Here is a 16,488-nt window from a genome sequence, read left to right on the forward strand (position 1 = left end):
AGTGTTTGCTTTCTGCCAGTTTAATTTATTATTTTCCTTTGCTTTCCATATAAGAATCTCAGGAAGGAAGACATGTAATGTATTGCCTCAATCATGTGTACGATTGGTTGCTTTCAGCTTTGATTTAACTCTTGGCATGTACCGATTGAAACATGTCCAAAATAAAATTGACTTTAACAGATATCTCGATTGGATAATCAAACAACTACATCGAGGCAAAATAAACAAATTAATTCTTCAAAATGAATGTCTTTGTTTTGATGTGAATAATATTGTGGTTAATGTGTTAAACAGGTTCCTGCGTTCAAGAAAGAAAGCTGTTAGTTGTAGTTGTCATTAGGTCATTTAGCCAATACGAAATGCACACATTGACATAACCAGGCTATATCGGTTTTTTTATTTTTTTCACAAAGTTGTTGAAATGAACAAAATTATGTTATAACAATGTTCCTGCCATGATCAAATATGAACATGAAGGTTCATACAGAGTATCGTTAATACTATAGGTCCTCATGAGAAACAATGTAAACTGTCTTAATAATTTCCCTAATTACAAAATAATAATACTACCGGTCAATATATCTGTACAAACAATAAAAACAATTATTGGCATTTGGGCTGTCAATGTAAATACTTCATCATACTTATTAGTACATATGTGTTGCAATTGTCTTTTGTGGTGTTACCAGGTCTTTTCAAAAAACACTTTAAATAAGTCTCTTGAGAAATGCCCTTTTTTGTTTTTGGTCCAAAACATCAAAGACTATCGCAAATCTGAAACTTAACTAAGCTAAGCTCTAGCACCTGAATTGCTCATAAGGAACAGTATTAATTTAGAGCCAGCCTCAAGACTTAGCTTGTTTTCTTGTACAATGTCACAGAGGCATGCGCACACACACAAACACACACATGCAGAAACACACACACACAAAGGGGAGATTTACAGATTTTTGAGGCTATAGCGAATGGTTTTCACAGTGATTTCAAAAAGAATTCCCTGAGACGAAAACAATTATTATCATTAAATTATTTGATGTAATATATAGAATATGATATATATATATACAGTGATGTACAAAGTATGAGAAAATTATACTTGATTAAAAAGTACAGATAGCTTTGTTGAAGGTGACTGCTAAAAGTAAGTAAACCGTCACAAAATCACAAGAGTAGAGTCAGAAAGTAGCTCAGATAAAATGTTAGTATCTAACTGGATTAAAATGTAGTATCAAAGTATCAAAAGTAAAGAAGTACATAATTTTCCTGTCTTTAGTTTTTGACCAGGGTCAAAATGTATCAACCCTTTCCCTTTTTATTTAGTTATGCCCCATAAGTCTGTCCCTGTGTGTGTATGGCCCAGACCCCCGTCCTAGAGACGCTGTTGCGCCATCTCCAGCCCATTCTCAGGGTCTTTGCTGTCCTTAGGTGAGCTCTTCTTCTTGGCGTTAACCCCCAGGTTCTGAGCCTCCTCCAGGCTGGTGGTCAGTGGCTGGCCAAGGGTCTCGGGCAACATCAGTGTCAACACACCAAAGATGAATGCCAGGATTCCCACTATCAACTGTTTGGGGGGGGGGGGGGGGGGGGGGGGAGGCGGAGGGACAGGATAATGAGATTCACACAGGACAAGATTGAACAGGCCCGAGAGAGTAACCACTCAATCTGACCCACACAGGTCATTCTTGTTCCTCTTGCAACGACTAGGGATCCAGAGGAGATTGTGCTATCACTGAAGTTGTTATTATTTAGTCTCTTTCACTTTGCAGACTTTGTCCATGTGTGTGGGTGTATTCATCCACTTGGGACGGTGGTGTCACTAAAGTATTAATTATTAAAATATTAATAGCAATTATCTTTAGTTGAACTGGACTTTGCATGCACAGACATGCATTCACCCATGAGTGGGTGTACACACACGCAGTATGTGCATGTACACGTGTGTGTCTATGTATATGTCTATGCGTGTGTGTCTGTTTGTGTGCGCGTGTGTGTGTGTGTGTGTGTGTGTGTGTGTGTGTGTGTGTGTGTGCACACGTGTGTGTGTGCGTGTGTGTGTGTGTGTGTGTGTGTGTGTGTGTGTGTGTGTGTGCATGTTTGTATGTGCGCATGTGCATGCATGTGTGTGTGTGTGTGTGTGTGTGTGTGTGTGTGTGTGCAGGCGTATGTACCTGAGGAAGGTGGATCCAGTAGTCCGCCAGGTAGACGCAGTAGGGGGCCACCACACTGCCCACACGACACATCATGCTGCCGCTCCCCACAGCCAGGGACCTAGAGCACGAACACAGAGTCCATCACTGACCTCCTCACATCCTCATACACAGCATTGGTTCAACAGTGTATAAGCGAGCCTGCCAGCCTGGTGGAGCATGGCATTAACCATGCCAGGGTTAGGGTTTGATACCTCCTGGGGTGAGGATTGAAAAGAATTGACGCACTCACATTAATGCAAGACGTTTTGGATAAGAGCATCCGCCAAATTGTGTGTCATGTAATAGCAATGTATCTATTACATGACCCACTGGATCTGAACCAATGTTTTTATTGTTCTCTTAATGGTAAATGTTTAACTTCAAATCAACCAAAAGACAATTGACACTGGATACTATAGATATCAATATAATTTTTTTTTTATTTCGTAGAGCTTCTTCCTACCTGATGATGGTCGGGTAAAGCTCACAGGTGTACAGGTAAATCAGACCAAAGGCGATGGCGATGGAAAACTTCCCGATCATACTGAGTAAGGTCACCAGCCAATGGATGTCCTGTAACGCAAAACAGAGCGATGAGAGTCAGAGGAAGGAATATTCCACCAGGGGAAATTACAATTATGTTACATTAGACGTGTATGTGTGCGTGTGCGTGCGTGTGTGCGTGCGTGCGTGCGTGCGTGTGCTGACTCTGAGGGACAGACCAGTGGGGTAATTGGGAGTTTAGCGGCTCCCATTGAAGAAGACTTGACTGACTTATGCACTAAACTAAGGCTCGTCTAGGGAGCGTAGGCAACAGAAGATGACTCCCAAATAAGGTTTTTGAAACATTGGGTCGCACACAGTTCCTGCAGTGCGCAACATTGTCATGCATAAAGAGTTGCTCGATTTCTTGCCAAACCACATTCAGTTGCGGTCATATACCCTTTCCTTGAGCTAAATTACAATTGAGACGAGTTAGCTTAATTTGGCCATCTCTTTGAGCTCATCTCTTTAATTTGTCTTCCCTAACCCCCACCTCCACTCTATTTGGAGGCACCCCCCCCCCCTCCTCCCCCACCCCCAAATGGAATGGGGGGGGTAAAAGAAACACCGAAATGGGACACGCTCTTACTATGACTTGTAAACAGCTTGTACAGACCTAGTTAAACCTTGTCAACACATTTTAATTGCTTTGAGATATTGCTTCGATTGCTTTTTCTTTTTTTTGTGTCGTTGATTGACCATTGTAAATTTAGAAAAATCGTCTGCATTCGTTCTGTTTGTTGGGCCGTCTGAGGGGCAAAGACGGCACTGCCACTCCGTGTTTCGTTGAACTTAGACACCCTACGCGACCCCGGGGAAGATCGGAGGGGTCGGGCGGCATGGGAGAGGTCGGGGGGGCTTGTGGGGACAGCGCTTAGTAAGAAGGGAGAAGCAGTGATACCGGACCCTTAGGGGGTAAAATCCGATCTCCAAGCCACTCTATTTATGACCCTCGCATTCGCGGGAAATTGGCTTTCTAATGACACAAGTTGTACGTGCATAGACATTAATTACTTGTCTTTTCTGGCAGTGTGAGTCCTTCAGGTCAACGCACAGACACACCAACTGGTGGTGCATATGCACACACACACACACACACACACACACACACACACACACACACACACACACACACACACACACACACACACACACACACACACACACACACACACACACACACACACACACACACACACACACACACGGGATTGGTGTGCAAAGCTCAGTACGTACAGAAGGGACTACGATCATGAGCATGCAGGCTACCCCGGCCAGAATCAGGCCTGGGGCGCAGGTCTTCTTCCTGCCCACGCGGTCCATGGCGTAGCTCCCCACCAGGTACGACGGGATCTCCACCGCCCCTGGAACACAGCCAATCACGGCGCAGGTCAGAGCGGCGGATACGTCAGAGGGCTTCAATGTTTGGCCGCTTTGTTTGACAAGTAAGTGTGTATTCATGGATACCGCGGTGAGAGTTCAGCGGTTCGACTCTGTGGCCTTACAACACAGAGGAGCAAGGAGGAGGGTAGGCATTAAGGCCCTGTACTGCCTCCTCTCTCCGCTGCACGCTTCATTTCCTGGGTTCTCCCACCGGGCACAGAGGTAAACATGAGCGGGATCGAGAACGTCAAGACCTAAATGTTCTTAGTATGGTAATACTGCTATATATTAAGGATAGCAGCATTATATGCATATATATGATATGGGTGATGTAATCAATTGCAGCAGGGATTGTAAACAGCGGAGTGCAAAACGTATAGTGCTTCTCTCCTTCACTCAAAGGGTCGCGTTGCACTTTGTAGGTGGGCGGCGCTTAGCTACGATTGGTTGACGTGGAAAGAGCAACTTCAGTTTTTTTAGTTTTAAAGTAGGTCAACGGAGTGTACCATGAGCACCGTGGTTGGATTTTTCTTCATGGAAACCGACCCACCCACCCCATACAAACACAAACACACACACAGTCGGGATGCATCCAGAATTTAGGCTGCAACCCACAGGAATAAATACACATTGAGAGCAGAATTTGTCACAGCTCTCAATGTGTTACAATTCTCCTGCCCTTCAACATTTACATGTCGACAGAGGACTCAGTTGTAGGTTCTTTACTGGTTTAACTTGGATAACGCCATTACACATCGAATCATGGGCATTGCCCAAACACACAAACACACACACGCACGCACGTGCGAGCGCATACGCACGCACGCACGCGCGCGCATACGCACACACACACACACACACACACACACACACACACACACACACACACACACACGCACGCACGCACACACGACAGCCCCCCCCCCCTACCGGCGAGGAAGAGATTGAGGTACTGGTTGCCCCCCAGGTTGACGGAGCCCAGGGAGAAGACGTAGTATCCCAGGCTGCCGATGAACCAGATGGCCCACACGATGATGGTTCGGCCCGCCATCCTCCAGCTGCCAAACAGGTCCAGGATGGACAGCTTCTTCTCCGCTGCCTTGGCCTGCCCCTCCTCTCCCTCCTTCTCCTCTGCCTCCTTCTCCCCTTCCTCCTGCTTCTCCCCGCCGTCCCTCTTCTCCAGCAGGTCGCTGGCGCCCTTGTCCTCGAGCTCCAGGAGGTCCTCCGCCCTCAGCCGGCACTCCAGGCCGTTGGTGCTGGCGATGCGCTCCAGCAGAGCCTGGGTCTCTCGCAGGCGGCCCTTGGCCATGAGGTAGAAGGGCGTCTCGGGGAACTTCCAGCAGAAGAAGAGGAAGGGCGAGGTGACGAGGGAGAGGACGATCTGGTAGATCCACCACGTGCGCACCAGGTAGCCGATCAGCGACACCACCATGATGCCCACGGCGAAGGCGGCGTGCACGTGCATGGAGGTCCACGTGCGCACCTTGGTGCCGGTGAACTCGGTCACGTAGACAAACACCACCACCAGGTAGCCACTGGACACCTGGGGAAGGGGGGGAATGAGACTTCACAATGAGGGTACATTAATAACTATTGATCAAATTAATTAATAATGCAGTTATAAGCCTTATTATACAGCATTAGCAAAGGGGTTACGGTAAAGGTTATTGGTTTAGGGTTAACCCAAACCCTATTAAATATAAAAAAAACACAAACTTAGTAAATTATTACTAGACCCTTAGTTAACTGTTTACTAACTATTAATTTATGCTTATTACTGCATTATCACTGTATGAACTAATGTTAATTAATTAATAATTAATGTATCCTTATTGTAAATCATTATCAATTGAACTAATGTTAATTAATGGATTATTATGAATCCTTATTGTAAATTATTAACAATTGAATGATGAAGAGATGATCACACAAAATAGGAATACAGCCCATACAGTACAATACTTACAGTAGTACTGTAAACTCAACATTCTCAACTGTATATTTTTTCCCTTTCCATCTACCGCAACAATACAATAACTACATTTTTTCATGTACCAAGTTGTTTGCTTTTCAAGCTTATGTGAAATGTTCCAGAGTGGTTCTCTGAGAGACATAATCCTCTAAATTCCTAATCAAATTCTGAATTTATATTCATGAATAGAGCCAGGCTGACACATCGGAATGCTCATTTAGCAATGGCCCTCGGAATATACTATAGAGCATTTGAGACAGTCCATATATGTGTGTGCATACCACACAACCATGAAATGCAATATTGCATTGCTGAGAATGTCCGCCTGTTCGAGTCTCTCTGCAAGAGCTATGGTCTATGGATAGCTTAGCTTGAGCCATAGTTTATGGCTATCTGGCTCCAGAGGACTTGGAGAAGAATCGCCACTTTCAGCCCTCGCTGACCGGACAAGCCATATGGTGGAAATAAATCCTGTCTTCTGTGCTGATACGGATAGGCCAACAGCTGCATGCAAGACAGCCTCACTGGGGCAAACACACACAACCACACACAACCACACACACACACACACACACACACACACACACACACACACACACACACACACACACACACACACACACACACACACACACACACACACACACACACACACACACACACACACACACACACACGTTGAATTTACCATGGCAAGGACGAAGCGAATGGCTAGGAACCAGTAGTAGTTTGGGGAGAATGCAACCAGCACCCCTAACCCTAACTGGCACGAGCTGGTGACCATGAGAATCTTTACACGGCCGACCCTGAGAAAGAGAGCAAGGGGTAGACAAAGAGACATGCAAACAGGGAGAAAGTGAAGATGAGCGGGTGGTAATAATCCTGATGCTATTGTTAGTTATGTGGCCCTTTCAAAGAACACAGTAAGCCCATTCAGGCTGACACAGACCTGAAAACGGTTTACAAAAATGTTTAAAAGAAGGGTACTTTAAAGGCACCCAGTGCAACTTTCGAGGCTTAAAAATAAACATTCAATTTCTAGTCTTTTTTACACGTAGTAAGTTTCAATAACTCCATACCATTACATACCGACATTCAAGCAGCAAAGATGAGACGTCGTTGTGTGGTGAGAACTGATAGAAAATCGATAACAACAACAATGCCGCCATTTTCTTTATTTTTTGTAACCTACAATAAATAAAGCAGGCTTCCAGTCAATGGAAAAATGGCTTCTCCCCACCGGCGATTGTTGTTGTTTACGATTTTCTATCAGTTCTCACCACACAACGACGTCTCATCTTTGCTCCTTGAATGTCGATATGTAATGGTATGGAGTTATTGAAACTTACTACGTGTAAAAAAGACTAGAAATTGAATGTTTATTTTTCATTGAATGTTTACATAAAGTTGCACTGGGTGCCTTTAAGTATATTTCTTCTCTAGTCTGACAGAAGCAATCTCAAACATTGCATGAATCTCAGCAAAGCAAATGTAACCACAGGCACTTTACAGACATCTTTGACTACAGATGCGTGTCCTTGGAGGAAAAATAAAAAATTTAAACGTATTAGGATCAGTCCAGCTCAGGAAACCGGGCACTACACAACCCCGAAGAATGTGACAGACAAAGAAAAGAACAAAATGAATGTCTGTTTCTGCCAAAACAAATAATTAACAGATGTCCTTAGATGTTTGATGGAACCAAGATTTTGGAGGCAATGTGATTAGTATCTGCCTTGTATTACAGTAAACATAGCCCATGTGTTTTCCATAACACTGGTGTCCAACTCCGAGGCATGCATGATTCTTAATGACAAGGGAACTTCCACATTGCCTACACAACCAACGATCGACAAAATAGAAGCTATCCATTATTTTTCCATCGTAACTCCCCACATAATGAAATAATAATAACGTAATTTTCCTCTTCATTTACGGACCCTACAATTGGGCAGAAGAAGGCCATGGTGACGTCATGCTTAGCTTACCTATCGGCGATATCCCCAAACACGAGCGCGCCGATCATCACGCCGATCATGAAGGTGGGCTGGCACAGCTGGGCCAGCCATTCCTCATCACACACCAGGTTCCAGTCGGTCACGATGCTTTGTATTACCTGGCTGTGGTCGAAGACGAACTTCTGCTCGCAGACTATCGTCGTTTTGTTGCCATCGAACTCATAGCTAAGGAAGTCCGTGGGGTTGACGCGCAATGCGCTCTGGCACCGGCCGAGTTCCCATTGGTCCCCCGTGGAGGTCTTGACCGCCAGGTAGCTGTAGGCATCCTTGAAGGAGGGTAGGACGTCTTCTAGAGCGGTTCCCGAGACGTTACCGTATAGGACGTCGGTGATGTTGGCGGGCGCACCGCACACAAAGTTGGGGGTCTCGACGAGAAACACCGAGGCGAGATAGTGGATCCCACAAGCGATGGCCTGGAAGACCGCTGCGAAGTACAGACACGCCTGGAACCTGGAGAGGAGACGCGTTGGCTATTTTAGTCATAACAGCAAGACTAATAATAATACGACTGGAACCAAAGAAGATGCTATTCATTTAGGACTATTAACACTTTATGGAAGGCTACTGTATTTGCTGTGTCATCCCTGATTATTTTTTAAGGAAAGTTTAACTTGGATTTATTCATTCACATATGCCTATGGTAACGGCTGGCCTTCTACCATTAAACTAAAACTCCTCACCCTGTTAAATGAAAGTACTATGCTACTATTATGCTACTCATAATGTAAGTAACGGTATACCACTTTCTTTTTTGCCATGCCTATAATTAGACCCGATCCTGAGAAGTAGCCTACTCGGAGAGGTAAAACACAGCGTGGCCGGGCAGGGCGTTGACATTTAAAAACACTTTGGATGCAATATAAACGTGGAAACATCAAAAAATTTACCTCTTGAAGTGTCCGAGCTCATCAAATATCCGCTCCACGCTCATGTTGTCGGCGGGCTTCTAGCGCTGCTCCGTGCGCCTCTCGGACAGCGTTCTGGACGACAGACAGACAGGCAGACAGACAGGCAGACAGACAGACAGGCAGGCAGGCAGGCAGGCAGGCAGACAGACAGGCAGGCAGGCAGACAGACAGACAGACAGACAGACAGACAGACAGACAGACAGACAGACAGACAGACAGACAGACAGACAGACAGACAGGCAAACAGACAGACAGACAGACAGACAGACAGACAGACAGACAGACAGACAGACAGACAGACAGACAGACAGACAGACAGACAGACAGACAGACAGACAGACAGACAGACAGACAGACAGACAGACAGACAGACAGACAGACAGACAGACAGACAGACAGACAGACAGACAGACAGACAGACAGACAGACAGACAGACAGACAGGCAGGTCCGCCGCAGTTTGCGCACAGACCCGCCGAGTAGGAGGGGCGCAAGTGTTTTTTTTTGCTCAATCACATAACACATAAACTGTTTTGAATTAAACGAACGGGAATTTTGTACTGCGACAAATGATTCAGGCGGGAACAGCAGATTAGTGTTACCAGATTCAAGGAAGTCTCTTTTTGTTGCCATGACTACATCCATCCCCCGGTGTTATATAGCCATAGCCGCCATAAAATTATTATTTGAACGATAAGAAAGAGATAGTCGGATGGCCGTGAATTTTTAATTTTTTATTATACTTTGAACAATGCCATACCACATCACATAACCTATCTATATGGGGGTTGGCAGTAACATTTTAATGCGCTCGCCGTGTTTCAGGAGTATTGGAGTTCTCCTCCGTCTTATCAGCTGTGTTCCTGCTGACTGAAGGTTCCCGAACTGTTGGTCATGATAAATGATTTATAGCGGGCAGGTTCGTTGACTTACCTGACCCCCCCTATGTCCGGCTCAGTGGTCTTAATCAATGATTAATTCATAAAGATCAGGGTAACAAACTGTTTCAGCTGGGATTCAAATATGAGATAAAAAAGCAATAATGCGCGTGTTTCGACCAAGGGAAACTTTGTGATGCTGCCTCGGCGACGTTGTATCTGGAACGCTCCTACACAGTTATTGCGTTCAACCCCCAACCGGACATCAAGGTGAACGGCTGCTCTGACAGCGCTCCCCCCTTCCACACACACACACACACACACGCACGCACACACACACACACACACACACACACACACACACACACACACACACACACACACACACACACACACACACACACACACACACACACACACACACACACACACACACACACACACACACACACACACACACACACACACAGTAGCGTTACATGGCCCCTCATCATCATAATTTATTGTATGAAGGGGCACCAGAGGGCACCCAACATTTTTTTTTTCTTATATGCTGCTTTGATTTAATTATTATTATCTAAATGTTTTGGGTTCTTGGCCTTCTGTTTGTTCATTTGTTACAATTCTAAATGGAATTTTATATTTTCATGAATGAAAAAATATGAACTGCACTTGTGTGTTTTGTTCAATAAAAGTATTGGCCAAAAACAAACCATACATATGCTGATATTAAGCGTGAACTATAATAATAAAGTCAGGAAAACAGGCACACCAACAAATGGCACCTAGAGAAACATGTGAAAATAGAATTTCCCATTACACTAACTTCCTGTGGTCTTATCACTTTTTATCTCTTGTGCTATTTATTGGGGAACTTTCACCTTTTTATCATGGTATCATGGTATGTAACTCATCCTTATTTTATAGTTTGTAATCGCTCTTATCCTTCTTTTTATTGTAGCACAAACAGTGCTTCACACGCGTGACGATCAGAACAGCTTCACTGTGATCGACGTAGATGCGTCTGGTGGATCCGTGAAGAGATCTGTGAGGTGCACCTGTCCCACAGCTGTGGCTGGGACAGCTCTGAGTAAAGTAAAAATATTTGGGATGAAACTAAAGATTCAGAGGGTTTCTATACAGTTGGTTAGGTAGAAAACAGCGGTTTTAAGAGCATTTAGGATACGATTTAGCTCTGGGAGTAATATATTAATGTGTCTAAAGAGCGGCATGTGGCTAACAATGAACACAGGCACAGTTGAAAATATCCAGGTAGGGCCAATTGAGGCCTAGTTTCTACAAATTCCCAAATGTAGCAGACGCTTTGCCCTGACCAAGCGTTGTTTCTTATAATAATCCTGTTACGGGGCAGTGAGCGAGTGGACCCAAATGCTTGACACAGAGTGAGGCGGACACACATTGTAAATAAAAGTGTCTTCACTGATGATCAACAGATGAGTAAAGGAGGATTAAGGGGGCTTGAGGGGTGGCGGGGTGTCCGACAGGCGAGTGTTTGGCGACAGGAGGATAGTGAGACAGGCGAGGGTTCAGCGACAGGAGGGTAGTGAGACAGGCGAGGGTTCATCGACAGGAGGGTAGTGAGACAGGCGAGGGTTCATCGACAGGAGGGTAGTGAGACAGGCGAGGTTGGGTGACAGGAGTGTGGTCAGACAGGCGAGGGTTTGGCAACACTTAAAAATAATAATTATATTAATAGTATAATATTTATTACGTTTTTAAAAAATTATCTACTAGCTGCACTGAGTGAGGATGCGGGCCGAATGCGGCCCGCTGGATGCCAGTTGCCCATCCCTGGTTCACAGGGAGGAGATTGTTGACTTATGGCAAGCGACGGATGACAAGAGCTCAGCAATCTAAACACTAGAGCCAGGGACGGGTTACTAACTGTTCAGCGTGGAAAAACAACAATCTAGCAATGAACGTCTGGAGAACCGTGGTTGATATAATAAGAGTTGACTGAAGATTGCCGACAGGTGTGTAGAGAGCAGATTCATTTAGAAATTGGCCCCACTAGGTGGCAGAAATGGGCGTTGTGACAAATCTGAATCATAATTATTATTTAAGCCTAATATGCTTTCGGGGAGGGGTGTTAGTGGGTGTAGGCCTATGTGTGAAAATTTATTTTGTATTTTATTTAGTTTTTTAATTTAATATGCTGCTTTTATTTAATTATTATTATCAAAATGTTTTGGGTTCTTGGACTTTTGTTTGTTAATTTTCTTACAATTCCATGTGGAATTGTAACTGCACTATTGAACTGCACTTGTGTGTTTCGTTCAATAAAAGTATTGGCCAAAAACAAACCATGCATATGCTGATTTTAAGATTGAAATAAAGTATATGACAAGAGAACAACAATGTGGTCAACGATTGTACATTTCACTTATTGCACTGTGGATGCAAATGTTGGTTGTTGTGTGAATGAGTGAATGAATGGAGGCATCTTCAGGTGGGTTGTACCTTTGACACTTGGATGTAGAATAACATGCACATGTATGCTGTCCTCACAGTCCTCCAGACTGTCAAGAGCCAAGGGAACCTGGCTGTGAATGGTGTGTGTGTGTGTGTGTGTGTGTGTGTGTGTGTGTGTGTGTGTGTGTGTGTGTGTGTGTGTGTGTGTGTGTGTGTGTGTGTGTGTGTGTGTGTGTGTGTGTGTGTTTTGTGTGTGTGTGGCAAAAACACACTGATCAAACATACTGTTCTCCATGCAGTTGCCTTGACCTCTATACTCTGTCGCAGCACAACTGGTTGTTTCCCATATGAGCTTTAGCAAGAACGCAAAACGCTAGTTTCTTGCATGTCAACAATGTATCCTATTCCCAAAAATCATTCAGTTGTAAGGTTTCAGTGTGTATACGCGTGTCTGTGTGCATAGTTGCAGAGTAATATTTGAGGAAAACTTGAAAAACGCTCTGCAAATTTAGAAGTCATGCAAATGTTTAGGTTGTGATTGGACTTGAGTGGCCTGGACCTGGGGGTGGAAAACACGAACCGTACCACACTTAACCGTATCGCAACGCTCGGTGGAAAAGCGCCGCTATAGATGCAAACATACACATGCACAAACACACCAATTCAAGCACACGCACACACGCACACTAGACGGCAGTGGCGGACTCAGGCCCCCGTGCCTCCATGGTTGAAAAAGTGCCCTCAAGAGTGGCAAATACGAGAGAAAGTGCCTTATTGGCTGCCCTTTACATGTGAAAAAAACTATTGGGTGCCCCTTCAAACAATAAATTATGATGATGAGCCCTCTAGAACAAGAAAATCCGATAACGTGCCTCAATGAGTGCCCCCTTAATGCCCTTACAGTGCCTCCATGGTTGAAAATGTGCCCTCTAGAGTGGGGAATACGAGAGAAAGTGCCTTATTGGCTGCCCTTTACATATGAAAAAAATGAATGGGTGCCCTCTGGTGCCCCTTCATACAATAAATTATGACGATGTGCCCTCTAGCGCAAGAATAAGGCAAACCGAAAAAACATGATGTGGTTAGGTAATGCAGACGTTCCACTCTTTGGTTTTTTGTTTTAGTTGCCACCTTTTCTTGAAAGAGGAAAAGTATGAGAATAAGTATGAGAACCGTAGGAGTTAACAATTGGAAAAAAGGAACAGAAAAAATGAAGGGACATAAAACAAACAGAAGCACATTATGGTAAGCATGGTAAGGTAGAGCAACTTCAGACAACGACCACTGGAAGAAGCTTTCAGGAGGGCAGACATAGACGACATCACACTGTATCTTGCACGGCAAGATGGGGGGTTCAGGGGTCTTGATGAAAGTAGAACATCTTTGAACAAAGGAAATTTCCTTGAACTTGTTCAGCTACTTGCAAAATATGATTCTACCCTCAACAGGCACCTTGATGACATAAACCATATCCAGTCTCAAAAGAAAAAAACACAGATGTCTCTGTTGTCCTATAAGACACAGATGACATTATCAAGGCCCTTGCCACCTATGTCAGAAGAGTCATTCTCAAAGAAATAGATGAGTCAAAGTCATTCTCCATTCTCTTGGATGAGACCACTGATGTTTCCCATGTCGAACAAGTGTCCTTCGTTGTTCGCTTTGTCCATCAGATGGAAATCAAGGAGAGATTCTTACAAGTTTGTGATGTGACAGGAACAACAGGAAAGGAATTGGAGAATGTTGTAATGACAAGATGTCAGGGGCCAAGGCTACGATGGAGCTGCAAATATGAGTGGAAGCTAAAAGGGTCTGCAGTTGCTAATTCAGAGCCATAATGACAAAGCTTTATTCGTGCACTGCCATGCCCACTGTCTAAACCTTGTCTTGGAGGAGAGTACCAAATCAAACCAGCATTTTGGTAGGTTATTCAACTTAGTGGAAAGTCTTTACACATTTTTTGCCGGATCTACAAAACGCCATGCTGCGTTTGTTAAAGTGCAACAGGCCATGTACCCTGACCAAAGGGTCTGTGAATTGAAGAGGCTGTCTGACACAAGGTGGGCATGCAGAGAAGACGCTCCGAGGTCCCTGAAGAAGGTTCTTTCTGCCGTACGTTAAGCTGCTTCGGAACATGGCTGACCGATCCACCAGACGCTGCAGCAGGGGATGCCCGGACGCTCCTGCGTAGCATAGATTTTGAGTTCATTCTGTGCATGGAGATTACCACCACACCCATCTTCAATGAGACTGGCATCGCATCTGCTTCACTGCAGAAGAAAGACCTTGATTTGACAACATCGTACACCATTGTGGAGGGATACAGAGAGTAAAATCAATGAGGAAGGATGAGGAGTTCAAGGTCCTTTTTTCAAAGGCAAAAGGGAACTCAGAGGCAGCAGGAATTGAGGTTCCAGATGAAATACCTGGACAAGCCAGACGCAGAAAGGTACCTCAAACACAAATACAGCACCCAATCTGCTACAGAGGACTACCGAGCCCAAGAGCTGGAGGAGCACTACCGGGGAAAGGTTTTCTTTACCTTTCTCTGTATACTCTCCCAGGAGCAACACCGGAGGTTCAAGGGGAAGGATGACACACCAACTGGGTTAATTATTTCAGGGCTTCACTCCATTACCATCCGAAGTCACTGGAAAGGCATGACAAATGACAGAGTTGCCCTATCTTTCAGAAATGTGTGCCGATTTTATGATGTGGAGGGAGAAAATGTTGTCACCGAACTCAAGGTATTCCACTCATCATATGCTCTTCCCCCCAGCAATGTGAAAGATATGCTAAAGTGCCTAAAAGACATGATGTGGAATCAGTTTTCCCTGGTCTGACTTTGCTTTTAAAAAATATGCTACAATCCCGGTGACACCTGCTTCAGTAGAGCGATCGTTCTCTGAACTGAAGTTGATCAAAACCCAGCTCAGAAACCGATGTGGGGAAAGAAGGCTCTCAGATCTACTGCTGCTATCAATTGAAAGGGATATCCCGATTGACCATAACGAGGTCATTGACATCTACAAACACATGGCAAAAAGAAGAATTCTGCTATGACTCCACCACCCGCCATCTCCGTCCCCTGACTACCCAAATCATAGCTTTCATTGACATTATCACGCCTGTGTGTGTTTGTGAAGCAAATGTTAATAGTTCCCTCTGTGTTTTGCTGTGGTTGTGGAATAAATATTGTAAATGCTTTATAGTTCCCTGTGTGGTTTTATCATAGGTGGTGTGTGGTTATAATTTTAATTGTCATATCATTAATTACTTTGATCTGGATCTCCTTATAATTTAATGCTAATCTTAATCAAGGACGAGGACTATTTCATCATACATGATGCATCATAGCCTTTTGCCCGCTGGTTGGGCCCCATGTTGTGCAGAATGTGCCCTTTTTATTTTTTCGCCCGTGCTATTCAACACAGTCACAGTCAACCACTGCTAGACGTAGGCACTGTGGTGGGGATTTTCAACACGACAATCATTTCTGTATAAACTGTTTAAGAATAATGGGTTATTCAAACTTATAACAATTAGGCTAATTTATGTGAGTAATAAGCATACATGAACATATAACAAACGAAAGTAATCTGAGGTCTCACAATGCATCTCCCCGCAAGGAGATGTGCAATGCATTGGCAAAAGCAAGGACTTCATATATAGTGGCACAGGTCTCAGAACTGCTGAGAACAGCTCTGCTCCACACGTGTGATGGAAACATCCGTATGTCGTTTCCCCTTCATCATGTAAACTCTGTCTCCTATTGCTTGTACTGTCTAGACAACCTACCTGTTCCTAGCGTTACCTAACGTTAGCCTTTGTGCCTGGGGTATACCGGTCACGAGGGAGCAGGGATCCCCTTATGCATTCTGCTACTTGATGAGATCACAGCTTTAGGTAAATATTATTTGATTTTATCATCGACAATTGTAATGCTGGGTCTCATCTGACCCTTGACATCCCCAAAGGGGTTCAGGGAAATGGCACAATCAACAAATCACAGTTAGAGAAACAGAATGTGAAATTTTCCCATTACAGCTCTCCACCACTCTCTCCCCTCGACCCAGCACTCACCTTCATCTCCCTCTGGGGGGTCTCTGCCAAGTTGACAGCATCCCGCTTTCAAACAGACAAGGAGGGCACTAGTAGGCTGGTGTTT

General features: G+C 44.5%; 1 protein-coding gene across 1 annotated transcript; it reads right to left on the minus strand.

Moving 5' to 3' along the window:
* Positions 1-378: 378 nt before the first annotated feature.
* On the minus strand, positions 379-9,491 carry slc22a16 (solute carrier family 22 member 16). Its single transcript, XM_060041534.1, has 8 exons — positions 8,990-9,491; positions 8,073-8,552; positions 6,773-6,890; positions 5,043-5,655; positions 3,966-4,093; positions 2,650-2,759; positions 2,166-2,265; positions 379-1,558 (listed from the first exon to the last, which is right to left on the minus strand). Exons 1-8 carry the CDS (start codon positions 9,031-9,033, stop codon positions 1,370-1,372), a joined length of 1,782 nt encoding a protein of 593 aa, XP_059897517.1. The 5' UTR covers positions 9,034-9,491; the 3' UTR covers positions 379-1,369.
* Between the last annotated feature and the right edge of the window lie 6,997 nt (positions 9,492-16,488).

Source organism: Gadus macrocephalus, chromosome 21, assembly GCF_031168955.1.
Source record: "Gadus macrocephalus chromosome 21, ASM3116895v1".
Taxonomy (NCBI): Eukaryota; Metazoa; Chordata; class Actinopteri; order Gadiformes; family Gadidae; genus Gadus; species Gadus macrocephalus.

Excerpts from the sequence above, each read along its gene's own strand:
- slc22a16 (XM_060041534.1), bottom strand. The coding sequence starts at position 9,033 with ATGAGCGTGGAGCGGATATTTGATGAGCTCGGACACTTCAAGAG. Across the intron at positions 6,891-8,072 it reads TTTGGGGATATCGCCGATAG|GGTCGGCCGTGTAAAGATTC; the intron begins GTAAGCTAAGCA and ends TCTCTTTCTCAG. Across the intron at positions 2,266-2,649 it reads CTTTACCCGACCATCATCAG|GTCCCTGGCTGTGGGGAGCG; the intron begins GTAGGAAGAAGC and ends TTCGTGCTCTAG.